We start from the raw sequence: 20,862 nt of genomic DNA, 5'->3' as shown, positions 1-20,862 counted from the left end.
TGAAGAGAGGATAGAGGGAAAGCTGGAGAAAGAGAGGAGGGGAGGGAGACCAACACTGGGGTGTTACGGTGTGTGGTGGGGTATAGGACCCAAACGCAGGAGAGTTTGCCAGGTAGAGCATCAAACAAGCGGTTGTTATTGACAACAGGGAAACAGACAGGGTACTCTACTACCAAATGACGTTGTGTCCTTGGATAAGGGACTTCACCCTACTTGCCTTGGGGAGAATGTTCCTGTCTGTGCTCTGGATAAGAGCGTCTGCTAAATGACTAAATAGAAAATGTACTAAATGGAAAGACAAGTCCAAGAAGACTGGACACAAAACAGGAGCCTAAATACACAGAATAACATATTATTAACATAACATATAAGTATTCAGTTTTAACATAGATTACATCTATGATAAGCTAAAATATAATAAACCTCCTAAATATACAAAATAATATACAATATACAGTACAGTCTACTAAACCTCAAATACACATAATAACCTATACCAACCTTATAAACCTATACTAACCTAAACCCTACTAACAAGTGGGGTACAATTAGTGCAATAGTGCAATAGTGCTGACCAGTGCAACCAGGAGCTGAAAGTGACAGTGTGTCAAGTGGCTTGGGAGTAGTGCATCAATGTCCATATCAATGTGGACTCAGGTGAAGACAATGACAGGAAACACTAGGGCAGGGTAAAACCCCAAAACAACAAGGGGGCACAACAAGGCTGTGGCCTTGACAGGGGGAGAGTGATGGAGGAGAGAAGGACGTAGATTGACATTCTAGAGGGCATCTCGTGTCCCACTTGACGCTAGCATATCGACCAGAACATGTTAAAACACTTTCCTATACGTCAATCATTTTCGGCTGGCATGCAGCGTTCTCAAATTTAACATAGGTACTATATACATTGCTTCTCTGTTATATGCAATTATGTTATATATTGTCCATGTGCCTGGTATCTGTAACTTTGCGTTATCTTGTTTGGCTACCTCGTTATGGACACAAAATTGGATGGCAAATTATACATTTTCACAAAAAAACGGGAAAATTCGTGTTCTGATAAAGAATAATAATTTTCCGGACAGCGGCTCAAAAAAGAGAATAATCCAGCGGAAACCGGGACGGATGGCAGCTGTAGGAGCTACTTTCTTTATGCTCTATTTGTATTTTGCTTTGAATAAAAGCGTCTGTTAAATGAATACATTTACACAACATGTAAATGTATTAACCAGAGACTGTCGGGGAGGAGACAGATGGAGGGGTTCAGAAAGAGAACGAAAGAGGGCAATGTGGGTGTAATTAAAGTAGCCTAAATGTCAATGGACTGCGACATGAAGTGTGCAAAACTATTTCAAGTCATTGAGATTGGCCTTATCACTGCCAACGAACCAGAACAAAGCTGCGAGCTTGTTGGAAAGTTTTTCCTTAGGCTTCCTAGATTGTATTTTAACCCAAGGCTTTCAACCAAGGCTAAAAACCGCCTAATACAAGAGTAGGCAAATAGCTTAATGGAAATATCATAATGAACGAAGTTCAAAGACAAAAAGTTCCAAGAGCAAAGTGTAAACACATTCATTTTTTTTTCAATGGTGAACACTGACGTAAAAATGTAAACAATTAATTGGTGTCTTGTCCTACCAAAAAAGCGACAATAGGTGGTGCGCTTTCCCGTCTGTTTGCGTATAACCACTGACCAGCACATGTAGAGAGGACTGCAAAGGGATATCTTCGATTTTCACTCCGACCTTAGCGCTGGACAGATGGTTTCTCGGTAACTGTTAACTGACTTGAACCGCGAGGAAGATACGTTATTTTAAATGTAACGTAGGCTACACCAGATGTGTTTTTATCGTCTGACTTAATAAACTTTAACTCGTCTGGATTAGGCTATACAGTTTATAGCGTCGCACTGTGAAGAGTGTTGTCCTCCGTCTTTGTGGGGTTCATTCGAGTAAACACTTCATCGTTGTCGCCACTTTGCTGATACGGTAAGTTCCCCTCGTATCCCGCGCACATTGTGCATGAGTGGTCTGTGGAACGGAACATCTTTGGTTGGAATTTAAGGTTTTTCCATGTCTGTAGGACGGTGTAGGCTACGTGCTCCTCAGCAGGGCCTTAGTAAAATGCGTTTTAAATTGAGGGGTGTGTTGGGGTACCCTGAAACTAGTGCAGACTTTTGGCACTTCTGTCTTCAGCCAGTGCTATTATGTGAACTCATGTCTTAATCTGGCCAAATCATTTAATGTTTGTTTGGCAAGTGTTAAACAATATCTTATTTAAATAATAAAAACAATTCTTAATTGTCAAGAGGCAGTGGTCACCATTCAAGTTAATATCAGTTTGTAGTAGCCTAATTAAACCCTACTTTTTTCATATCTGCTAGAACATTAAAGCATCCCTAAAAGGTACAATCTGTAAAAGTCAGTCAAATGAATAGGATGGTTGATCCTAACCACAAATACATTTTGCTAGGCTTCTATGTATTTTTCCTCTTTAGACCCAGCATTTAAATTATGTCCAGAACATTGGTTTTGGGATAGCAACCATACTTCCATTTGTATATATTTTGTCCCATTGAAAGGGCATCCTGTGGTTTCTATTGGTGTCGCAAGCTATATATTTCTAACTAACACACCAAAATGGTGATATTTATTTTGGCTCAGATAAATACATGACAAAATGTGCCAGTTTGCCAAAATACAGGATTTCTCTCTCACAAACGCTCTCGACATCCACCTTTTTACTCATAATGGCTTCCATTTTCTAGGAAACATTATACATGACCCCTGAGAGCTATATTACCACCCCCATTGCTTTTGTGGTGTAAATTGGCATTACGATTGTTACTTCTTGTCAAATCCACTTTGCTGTTGGTCAGGCTTATCAGCAAAGGGAACATCTGTACAGTGCATGGAGGCTACAGCTCTGGTCCTCGCTCTCTTGTGAACATGAACATCGAAGTAACGGGTACTAAAATCATTACCACAATGTGGTGGTGATCAGACTTGAGAAAAGGGAATATTCTGGAAGGGTACTCTCTTAATCCACTGTTTTCCTCTTTTCAATATATTCCATTTAAGGACACGTCTAATGAGTTTAACTGTATGGACCTCAACCCTAATATACATCACTGCAGGTCCCTATTTAAACCAAATACTCGACTGTCATGTAACACGATCATATGTTTGGATGTGTTCGTGTTGTTGTGAAACAGCAAACCTTTCCCTCACTTATTTGTCATCAACAACATATTTTTAGATCGTTGTTTGCAAGCCATTGTCATGATCTTGTGGCCCCCTCAAACATCCTCCCCCCCTCCCCCCTCCCTCCCTCCCTCCGCCCCTCCCCCCCTCCGCCCCTCCCACATCCTCTCCCTCCAGATGGGAGACGGCTCTCGTGCTTTCCAGACACCACTCCCTCAGATTTCAACGCATGTTGACAATCTTCAGTCCGACCAACAGTTTTTTTTAAAATAGGTAAAACAACTGTGTTGTATTTTTTTCTTCTTCGTGCATTACAATAAACGGCCAATACTTTTTAAAATTGTTTCTGAGAAATGCAAGGCTGTGGTCCAGTATTTTCCATACAGCGCAGGGAAAATAACTGGGTAGTGGCCAGCAAGTTAGCTTACCAAGGGAGGGTAGCTTTCATAAGCCCTGGACACAACCCAGTGTTCTTGTGGATGCATGCTCTGTTCAACTATAAACAGTTTACTTCGAGAGATTTTGTAACATGGTTGGCCGTTCACGCTCAATTCTACTAAATGATTTTTGGAGATCCTATGAAATACCAGATGTGGATTCATGCTGGAACTTTACATATCGATGTCCTCACACTTAAGCTGAGGTGAATGATAAGTCATTATTTGTTTATATCATTGTCTCTGATGATGGCATACTTATATGTGTAAAACAAAATTCAAAAGAGGAGTGAATTAGACATTAATATAAAATATAACTGTCCCTTCAACAAAAGAGAAAATTCCAGATGGTTGTTTGACAAAAGAGCTATTCATCCCTTGTAAATTACCAACACATTAACATAAAACTGTTAAAGAAAGCTGTCAGATGGCTGAGCGGTTAGGAAATCGAGCTAGTAATCAGAAGGTTGCTGGTTTGATTTCCGGCCATGCAAAATTACGTTGTGTCCTTGGGCAAGACACTTAACCCTACTTGCCCCGAGGGAATGTCCCTGTACTTATTGTAAGTCGCTCTGGATAAGAGCGTCTGCTAAATGACTAAATGTAAAACAAATTCACAGAAAACAAGTTCAACAAGAACACATTGACAATTCATGGCAAGTGATGTGCATGAAATGGGTGTGGTAGATTTTAATGGCCAGACGAAAGCACCCCTATTTTAATAGTGGGTTGGCCAAGGGTTCGTGGTTCTGCGAAGTTGACTGCATCTCTTAAAGTTCTCCATATGTTTCTTTCAGAGACATGGCCGCCCTCCTGACAGTCCTCTTCTGCCTCCTCAAAGTGCTGTCCTTGGCCTTGGCCGCTGAGCAGCAGTCCCACGTACATCAAGGTAAAGACCATGCATCCTGCATGAGCTCACACTCTGTAATGGATGCATGTGAGGTGGTTCCTAGAAGTTCTGGCTCTCCGTTTTTAGGGGAAAGTCTACCGAAAACCAGATGTACGTTTGCAGCTTTACTGCATTACGAGGAACGTAGAGCTTTAGAAAGGAAAAAAAAAATCCCAGAATACCAAATGGGAGTCATTACTGATAGTGTTATAGAAGACAGTGGCAGGTTGAAATATGAAAGTTAGTCTGTCGACCATGTGTCTTTGTTAGATGTGTAGGCCAACTGTTTTACAGCTGCCCTTCCCAGTTACATGGGAACTCCTAACGGCCTGTGGAATACTAGGGAACAGGACTTCCAGGAATTCTGGAGGGGGCATTGAGGGCACTGCTGAACTGTGGGAAACTGTTTCAACATTCAGAGTCCCCCTTGGAACAAGCAGGCGCATAATGGGCATTAAATGTTTGCTTGTAGAAAGTGTCTTTTGTAAAAACCTCGGATTCTGGTCTTCATGATGAAGTAGTGGCACTTCTGATCTTTGTTTTTGTCTGTTACAGAAAGTTGTATAACTCCTTCTCTCTGGCCGAATGGTCCTTTAGGGGAGTGCTTGTAGTCCTCCCTTTAGTCTATTCTTTTATGTGGTGGGTAATAGATGGCCCGCGTTTATACAACAGTAACTCACTATCAAAACTCCTGAGAGAGAAGGAGAGGACTGCAACTACTGAGCCAGAATGTACTCTGAAAAGATATTCTGAGAATCAGCAGCTCTAGAGTGGAGGGGGTATTGTGAGGGAGATTCAGACACGCGGAGAGCAGGGGAGGGACGTGCCGACCCACTGAAAACGACGGAGAAATCTCAACGGCCAACTGTTTCAACTGCATCTCAAGTGGGCCGAGGTGGGGTCTCATTGCGAGCGTCATTTCGTCTCAAGCCTTGCTTCACAGGCCACGTTCACTCAACTCCACAACTGCATTTATTTATCGTTATTTTCATCATATTTTTCTTCCTGGTGCTCAATGTGCAAATTTTTTGGGATGTTGCACATTCAGTCTCGAACATCAGTCCCATATGCTAACGAGTGCTTCATAAGGTCTCTTGGTAGTTGTGGGGGGGCGCGTTGTGTAATTGAGTTGCTGATGGAAATGGCTGCTCTGCTGTGGGGGAGGAAGAGGAAGCTGTTTTCCCTGAGAGCTCACTGATTGATGATGAAGCTTCGACCTGTGACGGTCTCTAAATAGCCAACAGAATCCAGCGTTCTCTGCGTTGTCTCTGCAGTCGGTAACCAAAGTCCCATGTCTGGGCTCTTTGACGTAGTCGGATGTTATCACAAAAGCAGCACATTTCAAAATGTACAAAAGGATTTGTGATTGTAGTAATCTAAAACCTATATAGCACATTACTGCTAAAAGCATCCTTTCCGATTGCTCTGTGCACTTTCTTATCAGGAAATGACATCTCATTTAGAAGCTCTTTTAGTTTGAGTGAGACGTAGCAGGAAATTGCAATTTTATTGTAAAACACCAAACGGTGAGTCCTGTGCAGGGGCAGGAGAGCAAAAAGTGTCTGAACTTGGTCACCTGATTCCAGCTGGATCCCAACTTTATTTAGGTATTCTGGTAAATTGGCTTTCATGGAGCTATGCTTATGAAGTCCCAATTTGACAACCGGCAATATCTACTCATGTTTACTTCCAAAAGGAACCTGGCAGACGCTAAGCAAACAGCAGCTTGCAGATGCGTACTCATGCTCATATACACATACTGTACAAATTGTTTGAGTTGAACATCACGTGGGGATCTGTGGTACTAGGCACAGTCGTGTGAGTGTGGGCAAAAATGACATCTTCTGTTAAGTATATCTAATGAGCCTAAATGGATATAACGAATGAGTGGTGAAAACAGGCACACACACACATGGACGAACAAACACACACCTGCCACCTGTTTTGACTTGTCATTAGTCACAGTAAATTGATCTGAAACCCCTCGAGTGTAGCCGAGGGTCAAATAGATTTTTCTTTTAATTGCGAGGAACCCCAGTTCCTGGGAGTAGACGATCTGGTAAACAAGTTATTTTTAACCTTTGTCCCCCCTGAAGAGCTGCTAACTACGTGATATGCTCCTCTGCACGGCCTCAGAGCGGCAAGGAGCCATCTTGTCTCCGTGTGTCTGGGCCCTATGCTTGCTGATGCGTTGTTATTTATCTGAGGCATCGATGTCGCTGCCTGACAGCTTGTCCTCGGGTAAATACGGGTACGAGTGCCCACTTTAAATTAGGAACAGAATTAGGAACAGACGGTGATGTTGACTCAACAGAATGTGATGCGTAGTCCAGGCTGAAACTGATTTACTTTAGGGGAACAGTTTATAGGTTTAATAACCCCCTTGTAGTAGCTGTTGTAGTCATAGATGAAACCCATATAAATTAATGTAACTAACTCTCCGGTACTCAGTGTTCTGAAGTGCCCTATCTGGGTGGGGGGAGTTGGGCTTGTAAATAGTTTCGTTTGGAGGACACGTAACGAAAAGTGTTTCCACGAAAGCCTCAGTAACCTTCGCTCACGCAGGCGATACTTCCAGGAAACAGTGGCCGTGATCGCCGCTCTAACTGGAGCTATGTTATACTCGCCATCCTGGCTTAGCCGTATTGAAACAAATGCCTTTCATTACAGCCTTACACAAAAGGCTTAGATAAACCTATTTGCCGATATGTATCCTACAAGAAAGATACTTAATATCTAAGTGAAAGTTCACTCTCTCACTCTTGCTCCTTCTCCTCTCAGATCTCACCAAAATACGCCCCAATTTCAAGGCCTGCATCTCTCGGAATATGGAGACTTTCAGTTGCAAATGGAATGTCGGAACAATGCAGAACCTCTCAAAGCAGGGGGACCTTCGCATGGTGTACATGAAAAAAAAGTATGAGAAACCGACACACCACAAGTAAATCAATTAACAGTCTCACCTTGAAAAAGAAAAAAAAAACACTTTCTCTGTATGAAACGAAATGCAAGTCTTAAGAAGGGCTTTTCCTGTCGTCTCTCCAGTGCGTCTCCCAAAGTGTGGAGCGAGTGTCCAGACTACAGTTCGGACACGCGGGATGAGTGCTACTTCAGTGAGGAGCACACCTCAGTCTGGATCCCCTACATCCTCCGCCTGTGCTCGCACGACCCGGAGGACTTCTACGATGAGCTCATCCTCAGTGTGGAAGACATAGGTGGGTGTGATCCCAGCCCAACCTTCATAGGTACCACGGTACCGCATCAGTCTATTTATCATCATACCATACAAGCCACGTATTTCGGTGGTTAGAGTCAGGGAATGATCTGTGTTTACCAGGCACAATGCAAAGTAATCACACCTCAGCTAACAGTCATGGTGAACAATAATAATATATTAACTACAGTTCAACATTAACACGTCACATAGCACTGTGCAGAAAAAAACAACATGACATCTGAAGTGCTACAATTACGTGAATTTCCGCATCCACAGCATGCATATAAGCGATCGGTTGGCAGGGATCACAAGAAGCAATTTACTGCTAAGTGCTGCTTTCATATGCAAATACTGTAGTAGGTATCTGACAAATCCTCTGTGGCACTGCTTGCAAAAGAAAGGGTCAAATAACATGTACATGTTATTCATGTAGCAGACGCTGTTATCAAAAGCGATGCACAAATAACATTGGATTTGATCCAACCCTTCCTAGTGCACCCTGATCCTCCGGTGGGACTGAACTGGACGCTGCTCAACGTTGGCCTGACCGGGACGCACTTTGACGCCCTGGTGAGGTGGGTGCCCCCGGCCTCGGCCGACGTGCTGATGGGCTGGATGAAACTGCAGTACGAGCTGCAGCACCGAGAAGTCAACGCTTCACTGTGGAAGGCGGTGAGTGTGTGTGTGTGTGTGTGGAGTGTGTGTGTGTGTGAGGGTGGTGTGTGTGAGTGTGTGAGGTGCTTGAGGTGTGTGTGTGTGAGGGTGGAGTGTGTGAGTGTGTGAGGTGCTTGAGGTGTGTGCGTGTGTGTGAGGGTGGAGTGTGTGTCTGTGTGAGGGTGGCCGTGTGTGTCTGCACCTCACAGCAGCTCTTCTCTATCCTGGTCCTCTGAACCTCCCTGACCAGACATGCGTGTTCTAGATGCTTCCCTGTCCCTCCTCCAACACACCTGGTTCAAATGAACAGGTCGTTGACAAGCTCAGCAGAAGCCTGATAACAACTCGTTCATTTAAATCAGGCGTTTTTGAAGAGGGAAACATCTGAAATATGCAGGGCAGGGGTCAAAGATACCGGGTCAAAGATAATAGTGTGGAACAGGTATACCTCAAAGAATGTTCTAGTATATCACAGTGTAGAGCTTATGGGTAACTGACAGTAGGGTTGGGCTGATTTTCTCCTTCTGCTGTCTGTTCATTATTTGGTCTGAGAGTCTGAGACCTCTCTACTTGTACTGTTCACCTCAGGGGGACCTGGATAAGGAAACACAAAGTTCGCTGTTTGGGCTGAAGACCAATGTGGAATACGAGATCCGGGTGAGGTGTAAGATGCAAGCGTCAAGAAACTTTGGAGAATTCAGCGATTCCATTTTCATCCGCGTTCCTGCGGAAGGTACGGTTGGAGCAGTGACAAGATTTAGTTTGTAGAAAACTGGTTTTGGTTTTCCTTCATAGAGAACCTTTTCTCTTTTTTATTATACAAAACAAAAGGATTTTAAATATACATGTCAAATCACATTCTATATGTTGATGCATGTGTATTTTCTTCTTGTTTTTCCAGAGTCTAGGTTTCCTATTGCCATCCTGCTAGTGTTTGCCTTCTTGTTTCTAGTGGCCATCTTAATGCTGGTCATTGTCTCGCAGCAACAAAAGTAAGAGACCTGCATTTCCACTTCCCTACACTTGAGGCTAAGTGTATCTTCATCCCACATATGAATTTAATTAACAAACGCTCATCTGTCAGGGCGTGTAGCTCTGTGTGAATGCTGTGCATGTTTGTGTGAAACTATCAGGGAGTAGCTTATCTCATCTTTCCCAGATTGATGATCGTTTTCCTGCCTCCGGTTCCTGGTCCGAAAATCAGAGGTATTGATCCAGAGCTCTTAAAGGTACAGTGTCATGTTTTTATATTTTTTTAAAGAGAGAGTATTAAGTTTACATATCTTTTAAGAGGTGTAGGATTAAATTTATGGTTTTCGTTCACGACCTGTAGTATAGTTTACACGTACAAAGTGGAGATTTTTCTTCTGCATTTCTGTGCATTTCCAGCACAGTTTGACCAGGGTATTTTATGTACTATGTGGAGTTTGTCAATCCAAAACTACTTTGGGTGTCTTCTCTTTCCCCTTCCATAGAAAGGCAAACTGGCAGAACTGACCTCCATCTTGGGTGGCCACCCTGACTTGAGGCCAGAGCTGTACAGCGACGACCCCTGGGTGGAGTTCATTGAGCTGGACATCGAGGACCCCAACGACCGCATCACCAACCTCGACACGGAGTGTCTGGTTGACCGCTCGCCGCCCTCCGACTGCCAGCCTCTCTCCATCGGCTTTAGGGACGACGACTCGGGCCGCGCCAGCTGCTGTGACCCGGACCTGCCCGACCAGGACGCCTCGTCTTTCCACCCCCCACCCTCCAACACCAGCCCCAGCTTGGAGCACCCTGACCCGGCCACGACTGGGCACAGCTCCCCCTCCTCCCTGGTCCCCGCCACCTCCTGGTTCTCCTGGGCGGTCCCAGGCAGAGAAGACCTCTACGCCCAGGTCAGTGAAGTGAGGCCGTCTGGGGAGGTGGTGCTGGCGCCGGAGGAGCAGACACAGGCAGAGGAGACCCCAGAGAAAGACTTGGAAGTAAAAGACGAGAAGGAAGAGCAAAAGAAGAAGAAGGCGAGGAAAGAGTTTCAGCTGCTTGTGGTGAATCCTGACAGGCATGGCTACACTTCAGAGTTGGATGCTGGGAAATTGATTTCCAAGGAGTCGGAATCCAGTGAGGCTCCAGTGAGGGAAGAATATAGCTGTCTGCAGAGCCCCTATCTAGAGGCAGATATCCCCCCTGTTTTGCCTGCTACCCCCACCTCCCCTGCACCCTCCCCTTCTGTTTACACAAGAGTGGAGGGAGTTGACACTCAGAATAGCCTTATTCTGCAGCCACGCCCCCTAGCTGCCTCCCAGCCAATCCAGACCAAGCCCATGCCCACACCAGAAGGCTATCTGACCCCTGAACTATTGGGTAACATTACACCATAATTCCAACCCTGTCAATAGTTATTGGCATGAAAATTGAGTGCCAGGGTGCAAGATATCATGTTCCTCTGGAGTTAGTCAGTGGCTGTCCTCCCTCAACCTCTGTCCCATTCCAACCTCAGCAACATGATTGCTGTTCCAGGATTGGAGTTTAGTTTGAAGGGAGTAGAGCAGTCCATCTCAGAGCTCCCTGAACTCTGAATTCAAGAGTTTGACAAACAAGACTGAATACAGGGACATTACCAGAGGGAACTCCTATTCAGTGACATTTTCACTGAACCTGACTATGTAAAACATGACTGAATAAAAAAAAAAAGAAACGGGATAAAGAGACAAGTTTTCTACTCGAAGGATACCTATTACTTTGTTTCTGATGTTGTTTACAGCAATGGTTGAGATGGATGGAACTGTGAATTTTTGGGGGGGATCAGAGTCAAGGAAGCCTACCATATTATCTTCTGAGGACTCAATTGTGGGGCTTAATGAAGTTTCATTCCAAAACATTTTATCCACACAGTATTGCCTCTGAAATTGACTCTGATCTATAGGCTCTCCTTAAATTAAATACATTACAATGACTTTATAAATAAATAAGTTATCATATTTTCCTTGAAGTGATCATATCATTTTATCAAAATGGATACAGCCTTTTGAAAGGAAACACGTTGTCTGTTGTGTATTAACATTCTTATTCTTAACACATCAATTGAGAACTTACTACTTTCACCAGCTCTGAATAATTAAATTGTTTTAATCTTAATTTTTGTGTATCGTACAATATATAACTTTTCCAAATAAACAGCTTTCATGCAAACAAAATGCTATTTATGCAAAGTAAATGTAAGTACTCTTTTATCTAGATCAATGAATTGATGGGACACGACCTCGCTCTGAGCGGCAAGTAGCGTTTGGCCAGTTGGGAGGTTAATGCACTGTACTCGCTGGGGACCAGTTTTCTCCTGCAATAAGGAAACTGGCGGTTACAAGGGAGATTAAGAAATCTCGTTCTTAAGTTTCGGGTGGGGTGAACTTAACTATATAACCCTAGTCAGGCACAGCTGGGCCAATGAGATTTACCAGAATTCATGCTTTCGATCATATTTTATGGGAACTTTGAGCTCAAGGGAAGGGGCATGGGAATTACTAACCGGACGAGACTACAGTTTGCAAATTCACCCAGCCTGCTCCAAAGACAAGTCATCTGATAGTTTCAAGTATAAGTACCAGTAATTGCATATTGAAGGCCCTGTTTACCATTTCAACAAATCAGTACTTTGATCATGTTTGAATAACAGGTTATTTGCACAACCCATTTAAAAGGGGGGGGCCTTGTCAGTGGGTTTCCATAAAGTTGTAGCCACATTACTAGACGTGTGTCTCCCTCTACTGGTCATTTGCAACAAATTTAATATCAGACCCCATCTTCAATAGTTTAAGGACCCACTTTATATATTATGGTTATCATTTCAGAAGGAGATGGAATGCTTATTTAGGCTTAGTCAGGGTACAGTGCCTGTGATGCAGCAGGTGATGACTTCCTGTGATTTTGGTACCCATGTTTCTATACCTGTATTTCTCAGATAACACCTATCCAGAGCGACTTACAGTAAGTACAGGGACATTGCCCTCCCTCCCAACCTTCTGATTTATAGTGCAACTGCCTAACCGCTCAGCCATCTGATCCCCATAACAAATGGAATGAAGCCACCCAGTAATAAGACTGAAACCCAAATAAGCGTTTGCGAAGGGGTTGTTTATGTCACGTTTAGGGGAAATGGATAGACTGCATGTGCCGAGGGTTCAGGTGGTGGATGTAGCAGGTCCAGAGGTGGTTGGTGGGGTGGATGTAGCGGGTCCAGAGGTGGTTGGTGGGGTGGATGTAGCGGGTCCAGAGGTGGTTGGTGGGGTGGATGTAGCGGGTCCAGAGGTGGTTGGTGGGGTGGATGTAGCGGGTCCAGAGGTGGTTGGTGGGGTGGATGTAGCGGGTCCAGAGGTGGTTGGTGGGGTGGATGTAGCGGGTCCAGAGGTGGTTGGTGGGGTGGATGTAGCGGGTCCAGAGGTGGTTGGTGGGGTGGATGTAGCGGGTCCAGAGGTGGTTGGTGGGGTGGATGTAGCAGGTCCAGAGGTGGTTGGTGGGGTGGATGTAGCGGGTCCAGAGGTGGTTGGTGGGGTGGATGTAGCGGGTCCAGAGGTGGTTGGTGGGGTGGATGTAGCAGGTCCAGAGGTGGTTGGTGGGGTGGACGTAGTTGGAGCCAAGTTCCCTTTGAAAAATAAGTCAATGTATTAAATCATAAACCATGACTGAACACAGTACTGGTCCTAGCACATTTGGCGCCCTAGGCAAGATTTATCACCACCCTCCCCGGGATCACAAATTGGGGTGCCGACCCCCCAACATCCACAACACTGACGTGGCGCGGTTGGCGCCCTTTGCTGGTAGTGCGGGAGGGTTCATTAATGGATGCACTTGAGAAAATGCCGACCCCCCTCTTCATGCCGCCTTAGATGGCTGCCCATGTCGCCTATAGGAAGGACCGGCCCTGACTGAATACATAGAAATTGAAATGTAGAAATGAATTTGAATGTCAGAGTTAATAACTGCAAGAACACTACACACCACAGACGACTGCAGCATCTTCACCATGATCACAGTTGTGGGAGCCGAAGGGTGGATGGGGGCACACTACCAGGGTGGCCTCTGACCCTGAGCACCCCACATCGTCCAGCCAGATGGGCCCGCTGCCCTGGCCAAAGCTGGCACTGTTTGGGGCAGACAGGGCAAGGCCACAGCCCAGCTGTCGACACACCACCTGGGCATCTTGCAGATCCCAGAGGTCATCACACACCGTCCCCCACTGGCTCTGGTAGAAGAACTCCACTCTGCCAGCGCAGGTGTTGGGCCCCGCAGCCAGACGCACCTCTCCATCCTCTCCTGGAGTTGGTGTGGTGGTGACTAAACAGGAATTAAAACACGTGTGTAAAGAAAATACTGAACAGTTAACTGCCCCCAAACATCTGCGCTTTCTACCAGCTAAAAGACATTTTGTCATTTTGAAAAACAAACCAAGGGGAAAGGTCCGACTCGCCGATGGCAACAGGATTATGGTGGCTGGGAAGTAGTGGGCCGTTTACATTACACTGGCACAGTCTTTACTCAGGGGGCCTCAGATTGTACAGCAATTATTGGATTACACAATTTTTTACTGAAAATCTTACCTGTCAAACTTGTACTCCCAGGAAAAGCTGCAATGGGCAGCAGTAACAGCAGACTTGACATAATTAAGTTCCACATTATTCAGGTCAGGAAAAAATAACCTGAAGAGCATTGAGAAAATGCACACTTCATGAACAGATTGCCAAATATCAACTTCATTTAATAAGATTAACCCCACACACGAAGCAACCCAGACTATGAATTACTCTGATGGGTTCAGAGTTTTTGGTTAAGAAACGTAGAATATCGTCTACATTAGACATTTAAAAAAGGAGACTTCCAGAATGTCAACACCATCTGTCACCATGTGAGTGCAGGGGGTGGATGGACCCAAACGTAGGGTAAGGCAGGCAGGACAGGATCAAAACAACCATGAACACAACCAAACATATTAATTGTCAAAAAACTCAGGAACACAAAAAGACTACTTACGTGTATGACGACAAGACAAGGAACCAACGACAACTGACCAGGGAGTGGAGGACTCATAAATACACACAAGACCAAACTAGACTCAGCTGAAACAAACTCCGACAAACGAGCAAACTTAAAACCTCATACACACGTGACAGGATACGGGTGCAAGTAATTAGACACTTTACTACGTTTACACCGCAAGTCCTAATGCTAAATAGCCAAATACATAAATTATAATCCTTTATCTTTCAAATATACTCTTGTAACTGATGCTTGTTTTGTTATTATGGCTCTGGGCTAATGTGCAGTGTGAAAAGCCTGTTAGTAAATGCGAGCTTCCATTCAGTAGTCTATTCATAGTAAGCAAGCCAAAAGATAAGCACAACTTCTGGGAACTGGAACCAAATTTTGAACTGGAAAATGGTACAAGTAGGCCTATGCCCTGTAGTGAATGCATTATGTTTGACATACAGCAGACCAACACAGCAACAGGGCTGTATAAGTGTGCAGATTTTTATTACTATAAAAAAAATAAAAATAAAAATAGAGTTCTTTAGACTTCTTTTAAGTTGTACCTGAATTAATATACATGATGGGCAAACTAGTTCAGTGATGGCTTACAAAGTCCAGATGGCTTACAAAAGGGACCTTTAGTGTACTGTTTTAGGATAGTAACAGTAACGATTGTGGCTAGTGGAACACAGAGACTGACACTCAACGAGGCGGGTTAGCCCAGAGGGACATTTATTTAATGTTCGGGGGAAAGGGATGGACGACATGTGCTGAGGGTTTAGGTCACCTCTCCACTGGACCAGACCTCGAGCCGGAGGGACCTCACGGGGCCGGATTTGGCCGGGATTGGGTGGTTGTTGTAGTAAGAGGGGTGGTAGTTGTGGCAGGAGGGGTGGTAAGTCTGGAGGTGGTGGTTGTTGAAGGAAGAGGGATGGTGGTTGTGGCAGGAGGGGTGGTAAGTCTGGAGGTGGTGGTTGTTGAAGGAAGAGGGGTGGTGGTTGTGGCAGGAGGGATGGTAAGTCTGGAGGTGGTGGTTGTTGAAGGAAGAGGGGTGGTGGTTGTGGCAGGAGGGGTGGTAAGTCTGGAGGTGGTGGTTGTTGAAGGAAGAGGGATGGTGGTTGTGGCAGGAGGGGTGGTAAGTCTGGAGGTGGTGGTTATTGAAGGAAGAGGGGTGGTGGTTGTTGCAGGAGGGGTGGTAAGTTTGGAGGTGGTGGTTGTTGAAGGAAGAGGGGTGGTGGTTGTGGCAGGAGGGGTGGTAAGTCTGGAGGTGGTGGTTGTTGAAGGAAGAGGGGTGGTGGTTGTGGCAGGAGGGGTGGTAAGTCTGGAGGTGGTGGTTGTTGAAGGAAGAGGGGTGGTGGTTGTGGCAGGAGGGGTGGTAAGTCTGGAGGTGGTGGTTGTTGAAGGAAGAGGGATGGTGGTTGTGGCAGGAGGGGTGGTAAGTCTGGAGGTGGTGGTTGTTGAAGGAAGAGGGATGGTGGTTGTGGCAGGAGGGGTGGTAAGTCTGGAGGTGGTGGTTGTTGAAGGAAGAGGGGTGGTGGTTGTGGCAGGAGGGATGGTAAGTCTGGAGGTGGTGGTTGTTGAAGGAAGAGGGGTGGTGGTTGTGGCAGGAGGGGTGGTAAGTCTGGAGGTGGTGGTTGTTGAAGGAAGAGGGGTGGTGGTTGTGGCAGGAGGGGTGGTAAGTCTGGAGGTGGTGGTTGTTGAAGGAAGAGGGGTGGTGGTTGTGGCAGGAGGGGTGGTAAGTCTGGAGGTGGTGGTTATTGAAGGAAGAGGGGTGGTGGTTGTTGCAGGAGGGGTGGTAAGTCTGGAGGTGGTGGTTGTTGAAGGAAGAGGGGTGGTGGTGGTGGCAGGAGGGGTGGTAAGTCTGGAGGTGGTGGTTGTTGAAGGAAGAGGGGTGGTGGTTGTGGCAGGAGGGGTGGTAAGTCTGGAGGTGGTGGTTGTTGAAGGAAGAGGGGTGGTGGTTGTGGCAGGAGGGGTGGTAAGTCTGGAGGTGGTGGTTGTTGAAGGAAGAGGGGTGGTGGTTGTGGCAAGAGGGGTGATAAGTCTGGAGGTGGTGGTTGTTGAAGGAAGAGGGGTGGTGGTTGTGGCAGGAGGGGTGATAAGTCTGGAGGTGGTGGTTGTTGAAGGAAGAGGGGTGGTGGTGGTGGCAGGAGGGGTGGTAAGTCTGGAGGTGGTGGTTGTTGAAGGAAGAGGGGTGGTGTTTCTGGTAGTAGGGGTGGTGGTTGTGGTGGGTCTGGAGGTGGTGGTTGTGGTGGAAAGAGGACTGGTGGTGCGAGGGGTGGTGGTTGTGGTCGGAGGAGTGGTGATTGTGGTAGATCTGGAGGTAGCTGTTGTGGTAGGAGGGGTGGTGGTTGTGGTGGGTCTGGAGGTGGTGGTTGTGGTGGAAAGAGGACTGGTGGTTGTGCGAGGGGTGGTGGTTGTGGTCGGAGGAGTGGTGATTGTGGTGGATCTGGAGGTAGTTGTTAGGGTTAGGGTTAGGTTAGGAGGGGTGGTGGTTGTAGTTGTAGCGGGAGCAACAGCTTTGAAGTTGGAAACCCCTTAGAAAAAGAAATGAACCAATGAGTGAATAAATGATAATTGAAATAATCAATCAATAATACATAGTCAAATGTTTAAATCAAATAAATGCATGTATAAATTATTGACTTTTGGATAAATTATGAAATAAAAATAAAATGATGTGTGCCAGAGTTAGTCCATGTCAAGAAATAACTGCAAGAATACAGCTTACCGTCACAGACGACTGCAGCATCTTCACCATGATCACAGTTGTGGGAGCCGAAGGGTGGATGGGGGCACACTACCAGGGTGGCCTCTGACCCTGAGCACCCCACATCGTCCAGCCAGATGGGCCCGCTGCCCTGGCCAAAGCTGGCACTGTTTGGGGCAGACAGGGCAAGGCCACAGCCCAGCTGTCGACACACCACCTGGGCATCTTGCAGATCCCAGAGGTCATCACACACCGTCCCCCACTGGCTCTGGTAGAGGAACTCCACTCTGCCAGCACAGGTGTTGGGCCCCGCAGCCAGACGCACCTCTCCATCCTCTCCTGGAGCTACCGGTCAGGTGGTGACCAAACAGGAAAAAGAGGTTAACAAGACAACTTGAAAACAAATGCGTGTGTAAAGTATCAAAACTGAATAAACACTTACAGTTGCAATAGGTAACATTATACCGTAAAATAAATTCAAACATAAGAAACACGATGCACTCCCGATAACCCAGTTCAAGGAAGATTGACAGTGGTTTTACAAACTAAGCCAAGGAGGAAGGCCCGCCTCGCTGATTTTGATTGGTTTGAAAAGGATTGGAACATATTCAGCTGGGAAGTAGTGTGCCTGTCCAAGATTTGTCATTGACATTCCACTGGCACTGAGCTGTCTGTGTTCATAAACAACTCTCGGAGGGGGCCTCATTAGCTTACACAACACATTTACCGGGAACACATTTAAAAAATATATATATTGAAAGAATCTTACCTCTAGCTTTAGGACTGACTGCATGATTAGCAAGAGCCAGCATGAACAGCAGAAACATCAGACCCTGTGACATCCTTATGTTCTTCATCATTCAGATCAGGCATAAATCTGAAGAGCATTGTGAAAATGTTCATTTACTTTAGGAATATTATTAATCTTACTGAGCATGTTAGCGACAGTTAATATGATTGACCCTAACCACACATGCAAGGCAACCCCGATTATATGGATCATGAAGAAGCTGTGTTTCGAGAAACATGTTGAATTGTTGGTTCAGTAATTTTAAATGGGGTACCCCTGTTGCTCACCAGGTAAAGCACAAACCATACAGGCCCCAATGCAGCAACCTGGGTTTGATTCCAGCTCAGACAATTTCTAAATGTCTTCTCCCTCTCTTTACTATGGATTTCCTGTCTCTCTGTAACCAACTCTGTCCAATAAAGTTATAAAAAGGGCAAAAATATATATAGAAAAAAATAAAGTGTTGACTATTGGCTATGGTTCCAATGTGACTTTCAGTTTGGCACATATCCAGAATGGCTGCACTGTCGTACGTTGAAGTGATACCCCTTTAAATAAAATAAAAAATGCTATAATTATTATATGCTATATAAATAAATAAAAAATCCAAAAAATGTGTCAAACTCATTAGTAAAATGCTGGAGGAATGGAACGAGTGATGTCTGTCAAATATTTGTTCAATTAGTTTTTTGGGGCTTACAAAGACAAAATGACAACATATAAATGACAACATATAAATATGAAATGGAAATAAAAAATACATTTTTCATTTGTCATAAGGTTTGCCAGCCGTTAAAACCAGGTGATGAGCATATTCAAAGTTGGTGTCTTATACTTCCTCTTTGGTGTATATGTTTCTCTCACAGCAGGAAAAGTTGAGTCGACCAAATATGGTCCCCTGTAACTTTTTGGTAATTCAGACTCAAATGTTTAGGAGGTTCAAAGGAATCACTTGGTGCACCTGTTGCCTTCCCCAGATTAGCAGTTTAGTAAATCATGAGGACACAGCTAATATGTGCTAGTTTGATATTAAACTCTGAATGTAATTCCTTACATTTTCCTCTAATGTTTTGTATTTCAGAATACAGCCACATCACAACCAAGTATACAAACAATGCAAATGAAACACGTACTTGTAAATTAATACAATAATCAGTGTTACCAACACATTTAAGTCATTGCAGTAAATACATTTGAAGGGAATGTAAACATACTGTGGTACTTACATGTACTGTACCAGAATCCAAATTACGACAGCTGAGTATGTTATTTTTCATATCATTCTGCGCCTTATGCTATCAGTTTATGTAGTCCTCTGTCTGATGTGGACAATAAAGACACACCCTTCAGGTCTTTCCAGGATCAGGTCGGATTCTAGGAACTTTGGAAATCTGAGAGCATGTGCATCTCAATGGGAAGGTGAATGGCTGTGTCTGGATTTACCAAGTTATATGATTACATTGCTGATTATTTTCAGAGACCAAATTGGGAAGAATTAATTAAACCCAATTACAGCACGTTTGTACATTGCTTGATTGCATGGGGATTCCCATGATCAAAATGTGTGTCTGATGACTCATCTGACTAACCTTGTCTGAAACAAATTCATTTCTTGACTTATGCAGTGACTGACAGGAAACCATTGATGTAAACACACGCAGTGGGACAGTTCAGTTCCTAGGCCTTGGGAACCAAACATGACAAGGAAGTTGAGAGTTCTGCTTCATTTCAATTCCAAGAAGGGATATGATAAGTTCAAGGCAAACATATGAACCATGAAAAGCTAAGTCTTTTTTGAAAAACAACTGATATGGAAATAAACTCATCAAATATACCAAAAGCCATTTCAGTAGTGCATTACAACTCAATTTTTTATTACAGTGTCACAAAAAATCACAAAATCTTCAGTCTGATTCAATTCTTAAAATGTCTTGTTAGTGTGGCACAAATCCACTCAAAAAGACTTGATTTTCACAGAACACTCCAAATATCTTCAAGTTATTATTTTATTATTTTGCCCATGTTAGACACAAGCAAGGTTACCCCTTTTGCCGCATAAATAGTATTCACAACACAGAACGCTATTTCACATTCTTCTGTGCTGCAAGATTGTCTTTTACAAAACAACAGTTTTACATTATGAGGTTCATTGTTTGGAACGCCTTTTTTTTAAGTCCTTGTTGGCATGGATGGGGCAAGTGGGGTAGGTGACAAGCCTGCTGAATAAGGTGCTTTGTACTTAGTGTCACAAAGCAGACACGGAGGCCGTGGTCTTGGTACTCCCATCTGGCAACCTGACAACTAGGAAACAATATCTCAGTACATAGTGTGACAAGCCAGCTCTTGTGGCAAGATTAGATTCCCATGTATTGCTTTTATTGCATTGTTCATTGCAACATTCTAGAATGCAATGGCTTACATTTTAATGGGTTTATTATGGGGTTCTTCTCATTCGAGAGGTGAACATGAATCCATGTTCCGTTAGGTTTCACCTGTCCATTGAGATTGGTTTCCTGTCTGAACTGTAAATGACACACGCTCTCATATTTCCAAAAGTTCCTAGAATCAGACCTGATCCTGGAAGGACCTGAAGGGTGTGTGTGTTGATCTTTATACAGATGACACGCCTACATAAACTGATAGCATGCAGGCCCAGAATGATATGAAAAAGAACATGCTGTCTTCACTTGGATTCTAGTACAGTACATGCAGTAGGCTACATCTACATTTCCTTCAAATGTAATTATTGCAATTACTTGAATGTTTTGGCAAAACTGAGCATTGTATGCTGACAGCTTCTAGCTTGGAATTGAGCTAATGAGTATGTGTTTATGGAAAACCATAACAGTGGCCATTTCTAAATACAAAATGTACTACCGGTATATAAAATAGGATTCAAGTTGTCCATTCAACACAATCACTAATGTTAACTAACTATAGCCTACAATCAGAATCAGAA

At 44.5% G+C, this 20,862-nt stretch overlaps 1 protein-coding gene and 1 long non-coding RNA gene across 3 annotated transcripts; one reads left to right on the top strand and one right to left on the bottom strand.

Moving 5' to 3' along the window:
- The first annotated feature begins 1,721 nt into the window (after positions 1–1,721).
- Positions 1,722–11,582, top strand: ghrb (growth hormone receptor b). 2 transcript variants are annotated; one of them, XM_084686462.1, is made up of 9 exons: positions 1,722–1,988; positions 4,438–4,529; positions 7,311–7,470; positions 7,575–7,744; positions 8,240–8,418; positions 8,989–9,133; positions 9,302–9,392; positions 9,560–9,629; positions 9,876–11,582. In XM_084686462.1, exons 2-9 carry the CDS (start codon positions 4,442–4,444, stop codon positions 10,764–10,766), a joined length of 1,794 nt encoding a protein of 597 aa, XP_084542588.1. In that variant the 5' UTR covers positions 1,722–1,988; positions 4,438–4,441; the 3' UTR covers positions 10,767–11,582. The 2 variants fall into 2 exon arrangements, with proteins under 2 accessions (XP_084542588.1, XP_084542589.1); XM_084686463.1 differs by having other exon boundaries at positions 1,723–1,988; positions 7,311–7,446.
- A 2,045-nt stretch (positions 11,583–13,627) lies between these two features.
- On the bottom strand, positions 13,628–14,528 carry LOC146236906 (uncharacterized). The gene is made up of 3 exons (XR_014740887.1): positions 14,410–14,528; positions 13,980–14,078; positions 13,628–13,716 (listed from the first exon to the last, which is right to left on the bottom strand). It is a non-coding gene; the product is annotated as an uncharacterized LOC146236906 (long non-coding RNA).
- Positions 14,529–20,862: the final 6,334 nt, after the last annotated feature.

Source organism: Hypomesus nipponensis, chromosome 22 (genome assembly GCF_054491055.1).
Source record: "Hypomesus nipponensis isolate SF chromosome 22, ASM5449105v1, whole genome shotgun sequence".
NCBI lineage: Eukaryota > Metazoa > Chordata > Actinopteri > Osmeriformes > Osmeridae > Hypomesus > Hypomesus nipponensis.
The sequence above is the reverse complement of the archived record's forward strand: the minus strand, read 5'-3'. Positions and strand labels throughout refer to the sequence as shown.